General features: G+C 43.4%; 9 protein-coding genes across 9 annotated transcripts; 4 read left to right on the top strand and 5 right to left on the bottom strand.

Annotated features, from left to right (window-relative positions):
* Positions 1 to 1392, top strand: EAF01_006492 (uncharacterized protein; the record flags this gene model as incomplete). The annotated part of the gene is made up of 2 exons (XM_038914746.1): positions 1 to 151; positions 509 to 1392. The coding sequence occupies 2 exons, from the start codon at positions 1 to 3 to the stop codon at positions 1390 to 1392; spliced, it is 1035 nt and encodes a 344-aa protein (XP_038769701.1).
* An 837-nt stretch (positions 1393 to 2229) lies between these two features.
* EAF01_006491 (uncharacterized protein) lies at positions 2230 to 4047 on the top strand. The gene is made up of 3 exons (XM_038914745.1): positions 2230 to 2814; positions 2868 to 3037; positions 3266 to 4047. The coding sequence occupies exons 1-3, from the start codon at positions 2688 to 2690 to the stop codon at positions 3998 to 4000; spliced, it is 1032 nt and encodes a 343-aa protein (XP_038769700.1). The 5' UTR covers positions 2230 to 2687; the 3' UTR covers positions 4001 to 4047.
* Positions 4048 to 4658: 611 nt separating this feature from the next.
* On the bottom strand, positions 4659 to 8261 carry EAF01_006490 (uncharacterized protein; the record flags this gene model as incomplete). The annotated part of the gene is made up of 3 exons (XM_038914744.1): positions 4659 to 5012; positions 5072 to 8096; positions 8167 to 8261. 3 exons carry the CDS (start codon positions 8259 to 8261, stop codon positions 4659 to 4661), a joined length of 3474 nt encoding a protein of 1157 aa, XP_038769699.1.
* A 426-nt stretch (positions 8262 to 8687) lies between these two features.
* EAF01_006489 (uncharacterized protein) lies at positions 8688 to 9753 on the bottom strand (the record flags this gene model as incomplete). The annotated part of the gene is made up of 2 exons (XM_038914743.1): positions 8688 to 9172; positions 9231 to 9753. 2 exons carry the CDS (start codon positions 9751 to 9753, stop codon positions 8688 to 8690), a joined length of 1008 nt encoding a protein of 335 aa, XP_038769698.1.
* Positions 9754 to 10166: 413 nt separating this feature from the next.
* EAF01_006488 (uncharacterized protein) lies at positions 10167 to 10800 on the top strand (the record flags this gene model as incomplete). The annotated part of the gene is made up of 2 exons (XM_038914742.1): positions 10167 to 10224; positions 10382 to 10800. The coding sequence occupies 2 exons, from the start codon at positions 10167 to 10169 to the stop codon at positions 10798 to 10800; spliced, it is 477 nt and encodes a 158-aa protein (XP_038769697.1).
* A 268-nt stretch (positions 10801 to 11068) lies between these two features.
* Positions 11069 to 12711, bottom strand: EAF01_006487 (uncharacterized protein; the record flags this gene model as incomplete). The annotated part of the gene is made up of 5 exons (XM_038914741.1): positions 11069 to 11367; positions 11432 to 11698; positions 11753 to 12428; positions 12505 to 12609; positions 12673 to 12711. 5 exons carry the CDS (start codon positions 12709 to 12711, stop codon positions 11069 to 11071), a joined length of 1386 nt encoding a protein of 461 aa, XP_038769696.1.
* A 442-nt stretch (positions 12712 to 13153) lies between these two features.
* On the bottom strand, positions 13154 to 15055 carry EAF01_006486 (uncharacterized protein). The gene is made up of 2 exons (XM_038914740.1): positions 14760 to 15055; positions 13154 to 14702 (listed from the first exon to the last, which is right to left on the bottom strand). The coding sequence occupies exons 1-2, from the start codon at positions 14819 to 14821 to the stop codon at positions 13724 to 13726; spliced, it is 1041 nt and encodes a 346-aa protein (XP_038769695.1). The 5' UTR covers positions 14822 to 15055; the 3' UTR covers positions 13154 to 13723.
* Positions 15056 to 17057: 2002 nt separating this feature from the next.
* On the top strand, positions 17058 to 19131 carry EAF01_006485 (uncharacterized protein; the record flags this gene model as incomplete). The annotated part of the gene is made up of 7 exons (XM_038914739.1): positions 17058 to 17535; positions 17594 to 17657; positions 17705 to 17722; positions 17773 to 17808; positions 17874 to 18116; positions 18170 to 18975; positions 19028 to 19131. The coding sequence occupies 7 exons, from the start codon at positions 17058 to 17060 to the stop codon at positions 19129 to 19131; spliced, it is 1749 nt and encodes a 582-aa protein (XP_038769694.1).
* A 1359-nt stretch (positions 19132 to 20490) lies between these two features.
* EAF01_006484 (uncharacterized protein) lies at positions 20491 to 22524 on the bottom strand. The gene is made up of 2 exons (XM_038914738.1): positions 21857 to 22524; positions 20491 to 21797 (listed from the first exon to the last, which is right to left on the bottom strand). Exons 1-2 carry the CDS (start codon positions 22419 to 22421, stop codon positions 20881 to 20883), a joined length of 1482 nt encoding a protein of 493 aa, XP_038769693.1. The 5' UTR covers positions 22422 to 22524; the 3' UTR covers positions 20491 to 20880.
* Between the last annotated feature and the right edge of the window lie 267 nt (positions 22525 to 22791).

The raw sequence follows: 22791 nt of genomic DNA, 5'->3' as shown, positions 1-22791 counted from the left end.
ATGCCTAGACACGTGCCTGCGTCTATTCCCCGGGGATTGGATTTGAGAAGGTCGCAATATGGTGGCGGTACGACATTGAATAGTACTACTACTACTGCCAATATTGTGGTGGATAAAATGAATGCTGTCCCTGGATTTCTAGCTAGTGCTGGTGAGTTTCTTCATTTATATATTTTCTTTGCAGAAGTATTCCTTTTGTGTCCTTTTTTATGTTGAGTCGCCGGTTCTCTTTGTACGAAAAAAGTTTGTGGTTTTTGGAAGACAAAAAGTGTTGAAAAGGGTTTCTGTGAAACTTTCAGTCTGAGCAGGTGGGAAGCAATTTCAACCAATCCAATTTATATTAACCTTCGTTATTTTGTGGATTTTATCCCTCAATTTCTCAATTGTGAGTGAGAAGAGAATCTTCGCATGTTAAAATACTTTATTTTCGCAAACGTGGACAATTTATCATTCAACACCAACTTGCAAAAATTCTCGTCAAGCTCTGCTAACAATACATCCCCACCAGCTTTCTTTACTTTCCTTCGAGCAAATCTGGTTCTGCCACCATCAACACTCAATTCTACAACCTCGACTCCAATTCTGAGCGCATCGTTTTCTCCCAACCTTCCACTAATTCGACCATCATCTCTCGCAACTATGTCTTCCAATATCGATGATGATACCATTGTTCCCGATCCGCTTGACGGCATTCCCTCTCTCACAACTACAGCATTAGACACCGCAGAGGATAAAACGAAAGCTCTAAAATTAGTTGCAGATTCTATTGCCCAACAACGGCAAATCGCTGCCCAAGCAATAATTTTCCATCCTCTTACTCTTACCCTGTACGCATTGATAATTGGGATTGTTACAAAATGGCAATACACAGACACCAGCGACTTGGGATTACTTGGAACCACACTAGCAGGAGTGACAATGGCATGTTTGGTAGCAGTTCGAGCTGCTACCGCAGGATTTTTACACACGGCCGAGGAATTCAATTGGAGTTTTGCCAAAAATGATGAAGGAGAGGAAGATGTTATTATTGGATCTCGATATGGGGAAGAACTCATTGGAGCACTTATATTGCGCATTGAACGAGCCCCTCATGTAAATGGATCGCCAAGGAAAGGAAAAAGTGGCAAGAAGGGAGGGAAAGGTGTCATCAGGGCTTGGACTACAAGAGTAAGGTATAGAGGTACGGGTGTGGGAACAGAGATGTTGGAAGAGGCTGTTAGGGTAACCAGAGCGAAATTTGGAAATTCCGCAGAGGTGGGTTTTGCTAAAGAACATGCAAATGCGAAGATGATATTGCCGGAAATGTTCAATGGGGAGTTCAGGAGGAGGGAGAGACGGGCTGCAGGAGCATTGGAAGCAGTGGTCGAAGGCGGAAGAGGAAAGAAGAGGTAGGTGATTGTGTATAGACGGGATAGATGTGAGGACTCTTGTATTTTTCTCCGGGCGGTAGTTCGGATATGGATTCGGGCTTGGGTCAGGATTTTGGATATTATACAGGATTCGGTCATAGAATAGCATGGCAGCCAGAATGAGCTACTTCTCGGTGCTCTTGACAATCGTTTGTAGCATAGCGAGTCAGTCTTTTGGTCAGGGATAGGTACAGATTAATTATATTACTATAATCACTCCATTGAACCACGTGTTTTACTATGGTTCATATGTTCAATGGCTCTTTCACAACGGATGAATCTAATCGTGTATCAAAGTGGAACCCACCCTCAGTAATTACAGCATATATATAGGCACGAAGAACTACTTGATCGTCGACCTCAGTTGTGAACCGAAGAACAGCCCGAAGCATATGTGCAGGTATACAAGTTTGATATGTGGGATTTTTCGTCTAACATATGCCTGGATATTGAGTTCAGAACCTCCTAACCCCGCATTACCTGAGCCGAATTTGAGGAGATCTAAATGTAGCAGTAATGATGACGATCGAAATTCTCATTCTATCATCGTGATTGTTTGATGACGCGCTGGCGTTGATTTAGAAACCACGGATCCTCATCACTGAAGTGTGCGAGTTGATGGATCATGGAATGGATTTTGATGGGACTTCCTTGAGACTTCTTCTCAACGCTTCTTATGAGTGCTTTTCGTTTGACAGGGGTGAGCTATTTCGCTTATCAAATGACTAAGCATACAATTCCCATTTTTCTCCAAACTTTTCTGCAATTCTTTTTTTAATTTTATTCCCATACTTCTTCTAAATTTCTCCCATTTTTATTCATTGGATCCTCTACAAAAGCACGAAGCATGGAGAAATCAATCATCAATCATCAATTCTTTTGCTACACATTCATTCCTTGAACTAATCTCACAATCAGCAGCATTGGTTAGCAAGCATGGAACTTCCAAGGTTCAACCTCATGTGAGGTATTTCCTATCATGCATTGATAGCAAAACTGCTGATCTTGTCGGCTGTTGTCGGATATCGGGGGAACGCTTCAAGGATTCAGAACGCAGAGCAGCCTCGGGCAGCGCAATGAGACTAATTTCCCCACATGCTCCATGCTTCCTTCCCCATTCAACTAAACATCACCTGAGGGAGCACCCCGCATGCGTTCATTCGTTAACTTTTACGGTTGCTCGTACGCAATCTATCCGCTTCTACCATCTGTTTGTTATTAAAAGTCCCACTTCTTCTTTTCAATTGACTTTTCAACAACGTGAATTGGATTGTGAAGATGAGGGCAAACGTGAGGACAACGGCGCCATTTGTGCGGTCCTTATCCCGATCTGTTCAGCAAAGGAAATTCTCCTCATCAGTGGGAAGACAAAAGCAATGGGGGTTTATAGGTCTCGGTCAAATGGGTACGTTACTTTGAATCTGCGAAAAAAAGAGATCAATCGCTAATCTTAGACAGGATACAATATGGCGAGAAACCTTCAAGCCAAATTACCTCCAGCCGACACGATCCGAGTCTATGATATCAATACTGAAGCAGTGGAGAGGTTCACAAAAGACACAAAAGCTCTTGGGAGTGGAGCTATTGTCGAGGCTGCAAGCAACGTCAGAGAAGCTGCCGAAAATTCTGTAAGTTATCCCACCATATTTCTGTGTCAATCGGAATCATAATCCTTCTTCCGTTTTATGTGATGAGTTTGTTCCATGAATGATCTAAGTTGGGGTCAACCGTCTTGGTTGATCTTCTAATGATTTTTATATTATACAACAAAGCCAATCCTCTGATTTTATTTCAATCAACTGCCTAATTTATCTGAAAAAATATCTGTTTCAGTTGCTAATAGACACTATTTACAGGAAACTACCATTACTGTTTTACCAGAACCAGCACATGTAAAGAATGTCTTTAGTCAAATACTCAAACCTCCACTTTCTACATCTGCAGTCGCCAATTCTGATCGTCTTTTCATTGATTGTTCCACAATTGATCCAACATTTTCTAGAGATGTTGCTAGGGCAGTTCATACTACTCAACAAGGTCGATTCGTCGATGCGCCGATGTCAGGAGGTGTTGTTGGCGCAACTGCCGGAACTTTGACCTTCATGCTTGGGTCTTCGGATGATCTAGTTGATCGCGTGACCCCCATACTCACAATGATGGGAAAGAGGGTGTTACATTGCGGAGGTCAAGGTGCAGGTCTTTCCGGAAAGCTTGCCAACAACTACCTTCTGGCGATCAATAACATTGCAACAGCTGAAGCCATGAATTTAGGTATAATGTGGGGTCTCGATCCACGAGTTTTAGGTAACTTGATCAACAGTAGTACCGGCAAATGTTGGCCAAGTGAACTTAACAATCCAGTCAAGGGTGTTGTAGCTGGTGCACCAGCTGAGCGAGATTACAGTGGAGGTTTTGGCATAAGTCTCATGAAGAAAGATCTAGGACTTGCATTAAAAGCTGCAGAAGAAGTTCAGGCCAAACTTGAGCTTGGTAACAGAGCTCAAGAGGTTTATGAAACTGTGGAACGACAGGAGAATTGTAAGGGCAAGGACTTTTCTGTTGTTTATAGATATCTCAGCGGCTCGAGTTGATCATATCACGAAATCGAATAAATGAAAATGAAGATATTCTACAAGAAGTGTTCTGGACGTGCTATGTGTGAACTTGGCTGGTGACTTGGTAAAATTTAAAGTCACGCATCGTATTGCTTGATAATCATTCGGCGTATAGCCCCAATCTTAAAGGTCGAGGGCCATATCTCTTGAAGACACTCGTACACTAGATTGGTATTACCCCCCAAACTGATGAGTTAACTAATCGTCTTGCAGTTCCATCGCCCAGATAACTCGAAGAAGATGTATCGCGTGGAATGACTTCTCTTTCACTTTACCTCAGCAGCCATGTCATCGATAGAAATCACAGAGCACAATTTGTATTCTTATTTCCCCGTCCTCTAGATGAATCTATGCAAATCTATCATCTATACCTTGGTGCATACTATACAGCAATAGCTACCCTCCTTGTCATGATTGATAACCTTATTCATTTTCAATGCGTGTAGAAAGCCTGTTCTCTGGCCTTTTATTTTTCTTTACCTTGCCATTAAATAGCTTCACTCTACTTACCTACTTATCTGATTCCTACATCCATCCCACCGAGAATATCCCCATCTCCATCCCCATCCTAGACATCCACCAAAAGCTCAATTTCTCACCCATTCTCGCTTCCCCTCCTCCTTCACAACGCCCTCTAATGCAACCTCCTCAATCCCTCCACAACTCCTCTCAAATCCTCCGCTTTGACACCCAAGCCCTCCGCCACAAGTTCCTGCACCTCACCCTCCAAATCCAAAAAAATTTCTATCAACTCCCCGTCTACAAATCTGAAAGGTTCGCTCGTTTCCCGCGTAGCGGATATGTAGGAACGGTATTTATTGAAATCGAGGTTACCGGGCGAAAGTTCAATTTGCTGAGGGGATGTTGAGTCTGAGGATTCTTCGAGGGAAGAGGCGGAAGGAAGAGATGCGAGACGGGTTTGGAGACGCATTAATAGATCTTGGTTTTGTGGAGGGATGAGAGAGAAGAGGTAGATTGATCCTTCGGTCTAGGGGTTGTTAGTATCAGGAATTAATTGGTTGGAAATATGAGGAAGGGGGGACATACCGTGCCGAGGAAAGCTCTCGGAATCAACAGAGCATCTTTCGATGTTTCCACATTGATTCTCTTAACCCTATTGACCATCTCTCCAAGATTCATTTCACAAGTAACTTCCATTCTAGATTTATCTTCTCTCGTAACACCCTCTCGATTCCTCTTCAACAAAATCAAATTCCCATCATGATCTGTTTCCAAATACGTATTTGTATCTACCTCTGCAACACTCGTTGAGAAGACTTGTTGTGCATGTCTTGCCACCTCCTCAAGTTTATCTGGAAGACCACCAGTCCCAGGTGTATATTCGACCAGCGCAACCGATTTCATAATATCGGCTACCGCTATTATATTATCTGTAATATCGATATCGATTGGACAAGTTGAACATCGATATGTTGCTAGTTTATTAAGCTTGGCGCAGGTTGTGGAGGTTTCCTCATAGTCGTACATCACGACTGTTTTATTGAGTGCCGCTACGATTTTACCATCGAGTACACCAATACATCGACAGGAACCTTTGATATTGTGAGAAGCAATTATATATGGCGCTCTGTCGGCATTGACACCAAAAATTAGAAGACGACCACGAACATTCGCTTCCTCCTCATGAAGAAAACTTGTACCGACAAGGAAGCGCTCGACTAATCCGCCACTGCCATGTCTTGTTGGAAGTTCCGCTCGTATAACAGTCTCGATAATCTCATTATTCGGTGGTAAATAGTATGGCTCTCCTAGCTCACCAAAAACAACCTCGTCGACAAGTCTAAAAGAAGTCGTGACAACTTCTTGTCCCTTTGTCAACTCACGTTTGATAGCTCCAATCGCAAACGATTTCTCTTTAGCTGAATATGCCACCCTCCTTACAGTTTCACCAATCGGTAGAGTTCTGACATGTGTTCTCCTTTCATTGTCAATGACTGCGAGCTTGAGTTCATTTGTTGTAGCCACAACTACTGAATCTGGATACGCGACACTGTTAAGTGAACATACTGCGATTGCGTCTTCAGCTGTAACGGCCGAATACACAGTTCTACCTTCAGAACCATATATCAAGCTAGGATGCTCGCATGTTGCAAAAATATTAAAAGTTGTATTATCCCGTGGCAAAATCTGGAGTTGCGCCTGTTGTGTTCCAAGGACAATACTTTTTCGTCCCGAAAGTGAACAATCTGTCTTGTCGACATTGAAGCTCAACACAATACCATCCTCCATACTAACAAACAACGTTGGACCTGAGAGTTCTGGAGGTAAAATTTGAGTGAGAGCAATATCTCTGGGTATGGAAGCACCATCAGCTCGTCGTAAATCCTCGGATACGATAGTTTTGAGAGTCGCGAGATCAAGTAGAGATACCGATCCCGACTTCCATAATCCAATGATACCTATATCACCCAATACTTGCGGTACATGTATGCAAGCTACTTGATCATCTCCAAGCTCCTGGAATGCGACCTCTGCTAAATTCTGTTGAATAGATAAAGTGATCAAAGTACGTCCATTAGATGAAAGTAAAATATAGTTCTGGTTCCCTGAAGCTGCCGTGATTATTTGTCCGTCAGGAGGTTGCCATCGATGACCGAGAGATTTGCCATGTATTGCTACCTCATTTTGTGTGACTTGTAGTACACAGCCTTCATCAAGGTTATAAGTTAGTAAGGTTTCGGAAGTAGAACACAAATTCTTAATAGTCTCCACTTCTTCAATATCTCCTTGTGTATCAAACTTAAAGAATCGAGTCTCTGTAGAAAATGACACTACAAGAGTATCATTCGGTAGACTTGGACCAGAATGTAACGCGAAGACCTTGCGGATACCCTCCATTTCCGCAAGTATTGCAGTATCATCAAGTCCAACTCCACTCCGAACACTCCTCAAACTTCCTCCCTCAAATCCTCCACTGCCCGTCACTAATCGAGCCTGACCTGAAGAATATTCATTCAATTGGGTTTCACCCTCTCGCCCACCCATATCCATGACCGTGAAATCAAGTATCGGAGCAATATTCGGCAGTGTCTGTAACAATACAACACCATGTTCTGGACTCTCCAAATCTATTTGAACAACCTGATTGTCCGCTTCATGGGAAGCAATATAGAAGATTCCATTCCCCAAGTTCTCCAGAGACGTAGGCTTAGATACCTGACCCAATTTCATAACTTGTAGTCCAGTAACCGTAGCACCATCGACCAGTATTGTTAAAATGTATAAAAAGCCATAATCATCCCCCAGTAGATAATTTTTCTCATCTATCGGTTCCCACGCCGCCCATAACACAGCTTCATCCAACGCATATTCGACAATAGCTTTACTTTCGTCATCCAGATATGTAAGCTTCGTTTCCCCCAAGACGACCAGGCCTCCTAGATTAGCCTTCGCCATCGTAGCGTTCCTAACAATATACCTCTTGCTCGCCTCATCCCTCGCCTTCGGAACCGGTATGATATGCATAGCACCAACACACAAATCATCCACATCATTCTCCCTATCCTTCTTCGGATCAAACTGCAAAACAAGCTGCCCCTTATCATCCATCATCCTATATGTCGCCAATTTCACGTTCTCCCTCGCATCCTGATACAACAAAGCCAATTTCGGCTGTTTAGTATCCGTATACAAAAACGCACTTGCCCGAACCTTCATCTCCGAAATCCTCACTTGCTCCGGGTTCTCTAAGTAATCCGTCTTGCCTCCTCTCGGCTTTACAATCTTCACCAAATTGAGTACTCCCTCATACAATTCCATAACTAATAATCGCCCCGTCGGATCCACAAGACATCGATCCCTACTTTCCGAATCCCGCATGTGTTCTTGAGAGATATCGACGAACGATTGCATGGTATCCAGTTTATGGGTCTTGGGATTCCACATCACGGTAAAGTATTGTGCTCGAACGGTCCCGACGAAGAGATGATCGGTTTTGGATCCCGCTGGTTGGATCTTTTGCAGCATGGATATGCGGCCATATATAGACTTTGAATATGCCATCGTGAGACCTTCTTCTGTGGCCCTCCATATTTCCAATCGATTTGCTTTCCTGTGACGAAGTCAGTATTCCATTGAGTTATGCATTTGAATCATGGAATCTTGTATAGATTGCTACTTACGCAAGTACCAGACATTCCTCTCTATGATCTAAAAGATTCAATCGCAGTGTAAGTCGTACACTACTTGGTCTATGTATTGGGGCCAGATATGCCATTTTGAATCTGGAAGTTGCGTGGAAGAAAGTGCGGTAAAAATGGTTTGTTTGGTGGGATGGCGAGCTTAGGATAGCAAGCAAGTAAAGCTACCTATCGGCCGAGCTATGGTTGATAATGAATGACGCCGGAACTTTTTTATCGTTATCGCCTGCCTGTATTCGGATTTAAGATACATCAAGCCTCAAGTAGAGTGCGTCGATTGATACCTAGCCAGAATAGATTTCTTGATGAAATACGAAGAAAGATACTCCATTATATATAATCAAAATCTATTCATTCCATTTCAAATGAAGTATACAAACATAAAATTGTTCTGCTGAAGTATGTTCAATTGTCTACCTAGTATCTCGTCTACCAAGGACATGTGCGGGGTATCTTTTTTGATTTTATACGCCAGAGAATGAACCCATATCATACAATTTTATTTATTCATCATCATCTGCATCCAAATCAATCGTTTGCGCATCCACCTTAGCCCTTGACATTTTCGCAGCATTATTTGGCGCACTGATTGTATCCATATATGCCATATCATCTATGCCAGTAGTCAACTTTGGGACCACATCTGTCGACAGTTCTTGCTCTTCTCCTTTCTCATCTGGTTCAGGATAGATAAACATGTTTTCATGATAGCATTCCCAAGCAGATTGATGATCCTCGTCGACATATCGGTGCTTTACCCATTGCTCTTGTTGCGCAGCAGCGATTCGTACCCCAATATTATCACTTCCATCTTCTTCTCCATCAATACTTGACTTAACCGTCATATGAATAGCTCGAGCTTCGGTAGCCTTTGGTGCCGGTCCTTCGCGAGGTCGGTTTTGCTTTTCCTGTTCTACATGTGCGTCGATATGATGAAATTGAGGCCTCATTTGTACCATGTGGTCAATTGGAGTGAGATGAAGTTTATCTAGATTGAATTAGCATCTTGCCCAAGAATGAAGAAGAAAAAAAGCATCTCCAATTACCACTCTGAAAAGCGCCTAAAAAGTATTGGGGACTATTTTGATCGACGGGAATGATTTGACCTCCAAGAGTTTGCTTCACCAAAACTTGCTCCGCCCGGATAGCACCTTCGAAATCCGCCATTACTTTCTCCGGATCAAGCTCTTGTGCCCGTCCTCTTCCTCTGCCAGTTGGTTGTGCTCCCCCAATTCCAAAACCACCTGGTAAACCATGACTTCCTCCACCCTTAACCATTTGACTCTTCTTAATCGCATCTCCCCATTTCACACCCTTATCCTTATCATAATTCCTGCGCGCATCGATTGGAACATCCATTTCGACCATACCGGCCTTTGGTTTCGTTCGAAACTTGAGAGGTTGAGCATCATTTGACCCAGCATATCGTTGCTCAATATCGCGATTGGGGAATTGCAATACATAAATTTCTCGGCCTTCAGAAATATGAGGTTTAATGAAAATATCATAAGAGCTGACTATTGGATCATCCTCTTCCTCCATATCGATATCCCTATTATTTCCCGGCATATTTGTCGTTCGTAAATTATATGTGCAAGTGTAAAGCGTAACAGATCAAATCTCGAACTTTTTTAATCATCAAATGTCTGGACTTAAACCGCGACAAGGATTATCTAGCTGCAATATTTGTGTCCGACTTTCCGCTGTTCTTATCGATAAGCAGACCAAGGCTGCATCATTGCATGAACGCTAATCTCAAAGAGGTCAGAAGGATTTCCTGGTGCCTCCTTTGACTCGCAAGGCCGATCTCCGATGACGAACCACCTGCACAACCAAGAATCTGCTTCGCCCGCGAACAGAGACATTTGATTTCGCATAAATCCAAAGCCGCTCCTTCGACCAACGACCATTCTTTGCAAAATCAAAGAACCCTTCAAACCTACAGAATACACATATTCATACCTATATCAAACAAATCGAACATGTGCTCATCCGATATCTTCCTCGGCTTAATCGCCATCTTATTTCCCCCTCTCGCAGGTAAGCATATATATTCCCAACTCTGCACTCTTTCCCTTTCCCAAGAATCCAACAACCACGCATGACAACCCACTCACTCCCCTCCCACCCCATATCCCCCTCACTCCTATCCATCCCTCCATCATCTCACCATCCCATCCACTAACCCTCTCCCTAGTCTGGGTAAAACGCGGCCTCTGCTCCGCCGACTCCCTCATCAACATTCTCCTCTGCATGCTCGGGTTCCTCCCCGGCCTCCTACACGCCTGGTATATCATTGCCAAATTCCCCGACCAAGACTCCTACGACGCTATTCCCGATTCCGAAAATGCACGTGTAACATATGTCGTGGTACAAGGTCCCAATGGACACACGCAGCGGGTGTCCAAGGATTCGAGAGGTGCGCAGAGACAACAGCAAGGATATGGAACGAATGCTCCGATGGAAGCGCCGATTGTTCAGCAACAGCAGAATGGGACGTGGGCGAGTGCGGGAGAGGAACAGGGACGGGGGGGAGAGGGAAGTAGTGGAGGGGCGGTGCCACCCACGTATGCGGAGGCTGTTAGGGGGGATCACAAGGTGCAGTCGAGAGATTAGAGGGAGGTAGATGAGTGGCGAAATGAGGAATGGGATGTTGTGATATGAATTAAGAATGAAGAATGAATGAGGAATGAGGAATATCCAGGTTGGTTTGAGAATGCGCAAACCAATGCGAAACGGCGTAATTCGGGTAATGAGGGCAGGATGTTTTTAGTTTTTTTCGCTGGATTTTTTTTTACTATCGATTTGCATTCACATGGCAGACTACCCAGCACAAAAACGGGTAATAGAGCTTTTCTTCTCAGCGATATTGTGTATTATTTGATTATCCCATCAAGTTTACCGGGGCTTCAGGCCAGCTACCCCAAATCAATGGTCTATCTGTGACTCTCGTATTAAGCGGTGCCAGAATCTTCATTCTCTTTTTCTTCTCATCGACTTCTGCTACGTATACAAAGCCCATAACACTCGCATCTCGAATAGTATCCTGAGAATCGCGAGTCGATGCGTGCATGACCGCGAATATGCAATGCAACATTGAAGGTGTTGGCTCTACTTTTTCATATTGTGTGGGTTCGGTCTCTTCTTCTCCTCCGGGTAAAAATGCACTTTGCATTGAGTGTGCTTGTGGAGTGTTAGTGTTCTGAAGATACAATGAGAAGAGAGAAAAGGGAAGACTATTGCGTACCTTCTTTGACTTTATAAATCGAAAGCTCATCAAAATTAACAAGTTGTGTATGCGGACTCAAGGTCCTTTTGGCGTCTCCGAAAAAATATTCCTTGATGGTTGCTTCGCGCATTTGTTGCATGAATGCATCATCTCTATCAACACAACCTCCTGACTTGTCTAGCCTGACGAGAGTAATGGCTTCTCCGTTATCAGTCTTCTGGGTTGAGAATCGCCGCAACATTTCACTGTGTAAACGTTCCGAGCCCAAGACCAGAATAATATTAACTGTCAATCCCATTAGTCCACAATATCCTCTCAAACCCAAATCCCCAAACTCACCTGCAAACTCGGACACAATATGAGAAATCAAATCATACCCTCCCTTCCCCTGACTAATCACCCCAGGCGTATCAATAATCATCCCCGTCTCCCTACACACAGGATCATCCTGCAACCTACTCGTCGCCGCCAACGCCAGCCTCGTGACCACCGGCTTAAACAACTTCACATTATCTTCCGGACTCGGAAGTCCATAATAATAACACAACGGCAATTTCACCGGGACTGGACTCGGTCCACTCGTCGAACTACTCCCCCACCCCTCCTCCACATCCACAATACTCTTAAACGCGGCCGCCGTCAAACTCCCCGGTATACTTAGCATTCCCTCGCGCGAATCCGTATTCACGACGATCGGTTGCCGACCCATACGTATCGCATACGCGGTGAGCAATTTCGCCAAGCTAGTCTTGCCCGTATTATTAGGCCCGACGATGAGCACACGCGGACCATCCTGTCCTGCTTTCTTAGCTTCGGATCGTAGGTTCTCCAGCGCGAAATGCGTGTTGATGTAGGAGATCATGGGGGTTTCCTCCGCGGTGTATTCCTCGCATCGTCCGTTTACTTCGAGGCGACAGCCGTGCCAGGTGTAGATGGAGGATTTAGTGCCGTGGAATGTGTAGGTGTGGTTGACGGCGAGTTCGGTGCCGAAGATTTCTGCGGTGCCGGAGAGGACCTGAGTGAGTGATTAGATCGAGGTTCTATTGTTGGGAATATAACTATAATAGAATTGGATATAATAGAATTCTTACCTTAACTTCAATACTCGCCCCAATCGCAACTTCAAATCGCCATTCCGAGTTAGCTTGAAGCTCATGAATATTCGTATGCGCAACAGCTGCTGGTGCTGCAGTTCTCTACACAACGAGTTAATAAATTGAGTAACGGAATTAGAGTTTCATTCACGAATTACTACTCACAGCAGCATGCACAGCTTGCCCAAGCCCCGGTATCGACATGATGGTGTCTAGGTATGGTTACGTGGGAAAGATGTGGAGCATGGGGTAAAGTTTTTTTTTAGCTAGGGAGCGGGAGTGTAGTGTCGAGCTCCCAGTTCAAAGATATGGGGTATCAAGGTTTCCGTGGCAGGGGTTTCTCAGCCTTATGGTGAGCTAATATGGTGCTTTCTTTCACGCGACGCGTTTGCCATGTGAAATTTGTTAGTTGGTTGGATTTACTGGTCAATGTCAAATTATGTATTTTTCAAACACGATAATTTAACAAATCATTGACTTGACTTGACTTTGAATATAAGTAGGTAAGATAAATATTTTTAGTGGATTTTTGTATACATAGGAGGTACCTTGTTAGGTACTCGATATAAATTAAAACGATTAAATGGGCACCTACTCGGTACTGTCAAAGAAAGTCGTCTCAGCGACCTTTAAACATCCACATATTTGACATACAACTACAGCTTTGCTATGTAATACTTTCTGAAGTCTAAAGCCCAGCATCTCCCAATCTAGCCCTTTCTCTAGCTAGTCGGTAAAATAAGCATACCGCAGCTCATTAGTACTTCACGACCGTATATCAGAGATTGGGCTTGGCGATATGGACAGCACACTTTCAAAGCCACTATCACCTCACGTCATGGAGCTGAGATGCGCATTCTTCACCATTAATCATACTGCAGCGCTCACATTTAAAGCTGGATACGAGAGGAGCGCGGACCATAAAGTCGAGTATATATTATTAACCGTGTCTAACCCGGATAGATGAGAAGTGAAAGCAAAATGAACGCATACGCTTGCATATGCAGACTTCTAGATGTCCAATCGCAGTGGGGTATCTTAATATTTTAATAAACAGCCATGCTCATGTATAGATGTGTGCCCTGTCCAAGCAACTCCATGAAGATACTTTGCATTTGACAAGCCCATGACTCCTACAACTCCCGCGCACCAGCAGCTCTCCTAGAGCATAGTGTACTCGATATGCCATTGGACATTATTATAATTCTATCCATTATTACTCCGCCAGCTTCTCCAGAATTTCGCCCACGCTACGTACTCCCACAAGAGCGTTTTCATCCGGTCCTAAGCCAGGAGTCCATGTAGCATGAGCAAAATCTATGACTTTTAGAGAATAGATTTTGGGAAAAGATTCCTCTTCTAAATCTTCATCCTCCTCGTCATCTTCAAAGGATGAGTGAGTTTCTCCGGATGATGATGACGCATGTTCCATAGTGGTTGGAGGTGGGGTCCTGCTAGCTTCTTCCATTGCGGCGCGTAATGCTTTTCCATCGCCCTCAAAAACGAAGAGAAGACTAGCAGAGTACATTCTGCTCTCCTGGCTTTCCAAGGCATCCTGTATTCTTCTCAAGTCCGTGAGAAAAGCCTGAGAGATTAATCTTCCTAACTCGTTGTCGATACCAGCTGATTCTGTGAAGATGAAATTCTTGAATGCTTCGTGAACGTTGTTATTATTTAATTCGAACCTGCCGTAATCTTTATTATATATTCTATAGCCATCCTGATCTATATCATCGCCTTTCGCATTGGGTCCCTGCCATACTCTCATACCTGCGATGCGAAAGCCAAGGTCTTTGTGTGTGGTTTGTTGCGTAACTTTGTCAAATCTCTTTTTTTTCTCTTGATGCGCATCATCTGCCCATAGTCGTACACCAAGCTTGACGTCAAGAATATTGGGCTTCACGAATCCGTGCGATGCATTCATCAGAACCACGGCTTGATTGGTAGTAATTCTCTTGCCATTAGTCCTGCCAGGGTATGACACTTCAGGTTTGGCATGCTGCGCAATCAACTCTGTAGCCTTTTCCTCGAATGATTTATTCTGGTTCTCATCCAGCTGCAAAGTTCCCAGAAATTCGGGCATGAAATCGTAAAAGTCTTGGTGCTCTGCTATAGTATCGTTATAGAATGCGATCTCGGTATCGGTGCAAGGTTTGATAAACAATTCGCCATCAATATCGGAAAGAGTGCCGTCACTGTTTGGGGGTTAATGTTTTGAATCTCACAAAATCGAATGTGACCTTGACACTTACTGCCCTGCGACAGCGTAGTTGCAGTCGATCAAGTCGGCATGAATTGGGAGAGGTTTGGCCATTGTATAATGTTTTTGAATGTCGCAAAGTCTCAAGAGAATATCATTGTTGTAAGGAATGTATCAGAATATATGTATCAAGTGAAGGAAAACCAGGAATAGGGTTTTCCTTCTGGTTGTCTTCTGGGGCTAGAAAAAGAAGAAACCTTGATGCAGGAGTAGGAGTAAGAGTAGGCTGAGTATTATAAGGATGTGTGTGTGTGTGTGTGTATGTGTATGTGTATGTGTATGTGTATGGTAAAGGGGCGTTTTAAAGTGAGACGTTTGTCTGTCGTGGCTTCAATGATAATTAATTATTCAAAGAGAGTATTTGAGGATCATGAGGAGTGTACTGGTGGTTATCGAGATTAACCAGATTTCCCATTTCACATTGGGCGCGCAAGATGAACCCACCCAGACGAGCTAAGAGACAATTTTACATGCGGGAAGTAATTAAATAATTACCTTGCCGAGAAGATGGCAAACCGCTGGAACCTTTTCCTCATAAAGGAAGTGTAGCGCCTCCCCTCATCAGGTGTAGAGATGTTCCTTTTAGACCCAGCATAAGTACAGAATAGGATGGATATGCACGATTCCTGCCGATTCCGCATATTTCATCCGACACTGCCACCTGCAATGTACCCTCATCAATGTCACCAAGTACCTTCTCTACAACCTTCCAACATTGTGTGCAGGAAGAGAGGGATCAATGAACGAGTAATAAGCGTCAATAACTAACTCTAATGCGAAGATGTGCTGCCTTGCAGTAGCGTGAGAAAGGTATAGGGGACTGTTGGGCAAAGGAGTTTTGGTGCAGCAAACAAGGCATTCTTCATGGCGGATGGATGGCGACTGATATGGAGGCCGTTCTGGAGGCATCGATGGAGGCCAATATGGAGGCATCGATGGAATGATCCAAATCCCATGGGAAAATCGTAAAATCGGAAAAAGGGAATGAAACATTAGGTACCTACCTACTCATTACTAATAACTACCTAGATCTTTTTCTGATGTTTTTTAACCATCACCATCCATCCATCCATCCATCCATCCATCCTTCCTTCCTTCCATCACCCTAACCCTAAGGTATCCCATCCCCATCACCACCAATCTGCAGTCCCCCGCAACCAGGATCTTGACTTTCAACCGTCAACCTGTTGAAAAAGGTAACTCGGCGGTGTTGGTGATAGAAGGCGGGTCTAATAATAATGTGTGCTCGCTCGTCTGCACACCAGAAGAAGTTGAAGTTGAAATATTAGCAAATCCATTGAATAAAAATAGAAAATGGTCGGCAGAAGTGGAAAGATGCATCAATATCAATAGGTAAGTAATATCAAGATTCAACTTGACTTTGGTACCACCATTTGGAAAAAGATACGGAGGAGGTAATGATATTGAAGAGGGCATTTTTGCTTTTATTGTTATTCTTCTTTTCATCATTCTTTTCGTTCATCTGGTGTGCGCCTTCCTTGCTTGACCTTACTGGCGACTTCACTCTTTTATTATCGTCATTTCACCACATTTGAATCTCAGTCAACACACCATCACATCATACATACACATGAACTTTGGTTTTCACTCGAACCATATCACCTGGTATATCCAACCACACACACACAGAGACACATACATACACAGACACACACACACACACCTTCAACATCTAGTCAATATGATTCACTCTTCACTTCTACCACTGTGTCATTGTTTGTCAATATCTCCAAGAAAGAAAAGAAAAAAATTGCAAACGAAAAGTTTGAAACAATCGCATCTATACAATCAATATATCTACCGTTGTTACACCAAGTCTTGAAATTCCAGATCCAACTGACCCTTGTTCACTCCGCAGTCTCCGCAGTTGTTGACCTTGTGGGTTTCTTTGCTATTTCTTCATAACACTTGTATCAAATTATTGGAATTCACTTTGGCTTTATTTATTAGCCCATAAGAAAAGATTCACCTGGACTTGATTTGATTTGACTTGACTCATCATATTGGGCTTCAATCCCAAAGGTTTTCTTAAAACGTCTTCGCAAAGACCTCGCAACTTCCCCCCCACAACCACTACACACCAACAACATCAAGGTAGTGTAACCCAACTCTTAATTTTTTGCACTGCCTTCTATAGTTCTTTCTCTTGTGATAAAACCCAACCAACCAAATTCGCCGTCGTAAGTACCGACAGTTTTTCTCCACCAAGTGGCTCTACATTATTGGTTACGATACTAATCCATCCATTTGGGTTAGGTAGCTCAACATCATGGCACCTCACTCTGTAGGTCCTGAACCTGAAGAGTTGTCTCGTGCCATCAGCGAGCTCGATCTGACTGCCTTACGAGGGGTTGATGGAGCTACTGATGAATCCGACATCAAAATGGGCAAGCGCTATACGAGAGATCAGCTGTTGAGCATCCGTTCAAAGTCGAGCTCCAGCGACGATGAGAGCATTTACATCAACGTCCCGGAAATTGCGACTGGTGTAAAGACACCACCAGCCCCTCCAAGAGTCCCACCTCCAACCCCAGTCCATTTATCAGTCACCCCCGCTTCTGGTGCAAATACACCGATTGCTAGACTCCCCGTTACTCCTGAAGAGCCCGACAAGAAGGAAGAAGGCGCAGTTGATGGAGGCGCAGATGGTGACGCAAAGGTTACTGAAGGCGGAGAGGGCGAGCCCAAGAAAAAGAAGAAAAAGAGCGGTGGAAAGAAAAAGGCAGCTAGCCCAACGGGATTCGAAGGTATGCAAGACCAGTTACACATGAATAGTTCGAACATAGCTCTAACGTGACACGGTAGAATTCTACGCCGACCCACCTCTCACTCCAGATGAATATGAAGAAGAATGTGATATCTATCACGAGTAAGTACCTCATACCTTCTCAGTTAACTTCGCTAACAACTTTTCAGAGGCCGAACATTCGCTGTGTATGCAATCATTTCCGAAGTATATTTCATAGACTGACAAGATTTGAAAGGCGTATTGAAACATGCATTCAGAGATACAGAGCACGGTAGTTATTCATACATACCTTGTTAACATGCAGAACTCGTTAGCTAATAATCTGACTATTGTTAGGCGCAAGTTTGATAGCACTCGTGCGAATATTCTTACAAAGTACTTTGCTTTGGGTGGAATTGAATCTGGCACCAAAACTTTCAATGGTGGTCTCGATCAAGAAACACTAGACAATTCCACTGCAGCTGAAATTGCCGCTATACAAGCTACAGATTTTGTTCGAGCTAGCAATGCCAAGTACTATGACCCCTCAGATACCGAAAATTGGGTTGTAGATTGGGAGGGAGTTGCCAGGGGCTTTCTGTAAGTTGATATACTATGAGCATATCTTGTCAAATACACTGACAGTTCCATAGATCTTATAGGGCACCCAGAATACTTGGTGATGGACCAGAGGAAGTGACTATGTTTTGCGGAGTAGTTAAAAACTTCCTAAATTACGTCTTGGCTCATGAGGTATGTAAAGAATATACCAAAGAAATCATGGCCGCTCGGCGATTATGTGACGTTGCTGAGAGGGAATTCGATGCAATCCGACGCCTCCGACAAATGTTTCCCGGCGACTTCAACGTAGCCGCATCAACACTGTTTGGTGAAAACTACAAGCGAAACTTGGAGATCAATTCCGCCTGGGCTAATCCCGAAGACGACTTAGATCAATGGGATTCCAACATACCAGTACTCAGTCTGCCTGTTTGTCAATTTGTCTTTGGAGGGATTGTTGCCTTCATTGGCGACAAGAGCCACTTTGAAAAAGCCAAGAATGGTGATATTCATGTCGTAACAATTGAAACCAGATTCTTGGAGGTGGCAGATATTCATCGTGCTTCTGCAAATGTGGTCAAAGAGTTCTCGCATGTTAAAGATCCTCGAGGATTGGGTGCCCTAAAGCCAATTGGAAAGCTCTTGTGCAAAGCTTGGGAAGGTCCTGGCTATGTCTATGAAGACAAGACGGACGACGGAATCGATGAACTTGATGATTCCACTGAAGAGTTCTGGATTGAGGACGACATTCTACAACAATGCTATCCGGGTCTCAAACTTGAAGTGGTTGCTCATGAACTTAACATCGGTATCAAATATTTTGATCAAGTCGTGGAATTCTTCCCTTCCTTCCATCTGTACCTTCCCAACGAGAAGATGATGGGCTGGAAAGAACCTGGTGAGTATTTGAATCATTACATGTTGCGGAATATTGTGCTAACAATTGCTAGTTCCTAATGAGAGACCACCACCAACCGAGGATGACCCTGATGCTGAGGAGAAAGTTATGGATGCGATTGCGAAAGATGCTGCCAATGAGGTAGATCGTGTCTAATATATCAAATTTGATATTTATTGCGTGGACGATTAAAGCACATGGTGATGCTGAGCTTCATTTGGCTTCATAGTTCATTTCTAGGGGAGTCTGATTCTTCCTCTTGCGGCTGGCAAAGCCTGTCAAATTTCAAATGCTCTTCATATCGACATTGATAGGGCGGATGGTGATTTGCATGGATATGCGATTTTATGAGGTACGAGCAGAAATATGATTGCATGGTGGGGTTTCACAGAATAGAGCAGTTAATTAGGGGAAAGATTCAAGGGAAAAAATAGGAAAACATCTGGAGTCGATGACTACAAAACGATGCACATCAGGATGGGAAGTAAATGGTTCAACGATCTGGCAAGGTCACTTCTGGCTCTGAAAATAAATCACTGAATAATACAAAAGTGGATTTTATATTTGTTGGCACCGTCTTTGCAAGTTATGTGCAATAAACAATTAGTAGTCCATGTGTTCAAAAATGTTGTTGGTTGTGAAATGAAGGAGCGGAGGCCAAATCTTACCTACATGATGTGTCCGTTAGAAAAGTCATCAAGCCATCCTGTCTCGGCAAAGGCTTTTCTTAACGGGGTGGGATTTGAGACATTGGTATGGAATATGTATGTGATATCATTGCATTATTCTTCACATAGATGTTGGTTGAAGATGAGCGAGTATTCGTACGCTTAATTGGATGAGTTAGGCACTGGGTAGATGCAATTTCTTACGTGTATAGAGATAGAGAGAGATTGGGTAGGGTCCTAGATGTCTTTCTACCTTTTTACCTTTTCACCTTTTGCCTGTATCTCTTGCTTACAATCTCTGTTGGATGTTAGATGTTGGATGTTGGGTATGCTTGAGGAGATATTAGTGGCTGTTGATAGGTAGGTAGGTGGGTAGGTAGGTAGGTGGGTAGGTAGGTAGGTAGTAAGGTATCTAGCTATGATTGGAATGAATAATGGGATGGTATTTCGACGGGACCAACTGTATCGAATTACCATGTAGATAGGTCAGTATATACCTAGAGGAACCAAGAAGTTTTCCAGCGCAATCTTCTCCTCAGATCTTTTAGATCTTCGAATACCTTCTGGAGTCGTATTTGCGAAATTAGATGAAGGTGAAGGTGAAGATGAAGCTGGTGTGATGTGATTTGATTCCATTCGATTGCATTTAATCCGTAGGGAACGGAATGAAATGTGGCGAGTGAACTTAGGTAGGTTGTTTCTTCTCAAGCGATGAGGAATCGAATGCCTTCAGACAAGCACATGCATTTACTTACTTTCCCCATCAAATGGTATGTGAAAGGAATTAAAAACGTGATGTATGAGAGGCGAAGCATATTGCAACACGGTGAAAATAGAGATAGAGATCGAGATATAAATGAGTGTGTAATATTGCTACATATGCTGCATATTTAAGATATGTGTGAAGAGGGAAAGTGAGATAGACAGATCCATTAGATAGGTACTACAAATAACTCGCTAAATCCTCCCTATTTAGTATGTCTAGCCTGACAATCTGGATTCATCCTATCGTTTAATCCAGTTCTTTTTCAATGTTGTAAGAATGTAACTGTGTGCGAATATATGCGGAAAGAGCGTCAAGAAATAAAATTGTCGAGATGATTGTACCAAAACGAGGTCGTTTGTCCTATACCGTTTTCCCACTCAGATAGAAGATATCTTACTAGGTAGCTGTGTAAACTTCTAGAGGGAAAATACAAGATGGACAATCATCTGCATCATAAACCATTCAGTCTCATCAGTATTTCTTAGTAATTGACCACCCGAGCTTTGCAACTTTTGCAGCAACGAGGAAGGTCCCAGCCAGTGCATAGGAGAGTCCGGCAAAAACAATCAACCATGTATAGTCACCTCCGCTAGCCGTCAGGATCTGTCCAGCAATAGGCAATCCAGTCAATGTGCCAAATGAAACTATCATCCAACATGTAGAATAGTAAGTACCGAATTTTTCAACACCACACAGCTGCCCAACGCATACTGGACTCAGACTAAGGTTGCTACCACTAACAAGTCCAAATAATACAGCGAAAACAAGGGCTACAGCTTGGGAGTCTCCAGCTGGTAGCCACAGTGCTATGCATGTTACTACGCACAAAGCGACAGAGACAATGAGTGTATTCACATAACCAAGGCGATCGGCCACATAGCCTGCTCCCAATCTGCCGACAAATGAACCAGCATTGAGAATGGAAACTATGTAGAAACCAAATGATGTTGATTGGCCATTTGCGACAACATATGGTGTGATGTATGTCAGAGGAACAAAAATGCCCCATTCAAGAAGGAAGATCGCTATGGTAAGGAAGACGAAAGACGGCTCCTTGAACGCGGGCCAATACGGAAGAATACTCTTCATGCTAGGAAGTGGCTTCTTGGGAATACGACTAGTAACGAGGAGGTTTGTTAATATGAGGAGCACAAAAAGGATGAATCCCAATATCCGTGTTGCCCATGCAAAACCGATGGTGGGAAAGAGGCGTTGAAGCATGAGAGGGATTACAACTCCACCAACACTTCCAGCAGTCATTGCAATACCAGTAGCAAAAGCTCTCTTTGCTTGAAAGTATTGAGCGATTGAAGAAATACATGGAGTATTCACCATGGCTCCACCAATGCCATTGAGAACACTATATACTATGAAAATCTGCCAATATTCTGGAACAATTAGTAAGGTAGAATATAGATAAAGTTTTGCAGACATCAGTGTAACTTACCACCGCATAATCCAAGCAACATCATGGACAAAACCAACAAGATACTCCCACAGAAGATCAAGACTCTGGGGCCATATGCATCGAATATTGGACCAACTGGTGTACCACCCAAGAAGGTCAAGAAGAGTGATACTCCAAAGATCCATCCAACATCACCAGTGGCATATCCCTGCAATTGATGAGTGGAGAAGTAGTCCAACAAGATACCACTGCAATTGAGGATTCCAAAGACTGCAAATGAGCCACAGAACGATCCCACTACGACGGACCAACCCTTCAAACCGCCGTCGGGAAAGTTATCCTTTTCATCATCTGAAATTGAAGTTCCATCACATGGTTGTTCGGAACCATTCTGAACAACACCCTTTTCAAGATTCTCGTTGAAAGTTATAGGGCCCTCTGCGTTGTTGTTGTTGTCGTCCACCCCCTCCAATTTAGGTAAAATCGAATTTACCCCAGATTTTTCGAGATTTTTAATTTGAGAACAATCGTTTACACTAGGTGTAAAGACGCCTGGGTTTTTTAAGCAGCTGTCCTCTGCATCGGTTTTCTCTCCCTGTGTCATATGCTACACCTTATGGTGAAATCTTATAACAGTAAGGATACCAGAGTCGACTTGATGATATAAAGATGTATGGAATTGACAACTGAAGAAGAGCGGTGCACAGTGGAAAAAGGTGTGAGAAAGTGGAGAAATATTTAGACTTTTCAAGCATTTCTATTCGAGAATCGGTCAGTTCCGATGCCAAGGGGATAGTTTAACCTCCGATATAGGTAGTGAATATTCCACGTGATGCAGAATAAATAATGAGAAGATCAATGTATTTGGAAAACACATAACAAGGCATGATATTCGCTTTGAGTGGGACTGGAGGAAGGAAAAGGATGCTGGAAGTATTGAAAATAAAAGAATGTTCGTGATGATCAGACGGAAA

The sequence above is a fragment of the Botrytis porri genome (genome assembly GCF_014898465.1).
Source record: "Botrytis porri strain MUCL 3234 chromosome Unknown BPOR_008, whole genome shotgun sequence".
Classification (NCBI taxonomy): domain Eukaryota; kingdom Fungi; phylum Ascomycota; class Leotiomycetes; order Helotiales; family Sclerotiniaceae; genus Botrytis; species Botrytis porri.
Note: the sequence above shows the minus strand (reverse complement) of the source record. Positions and strands in the feature narration are given on the sequence as shown.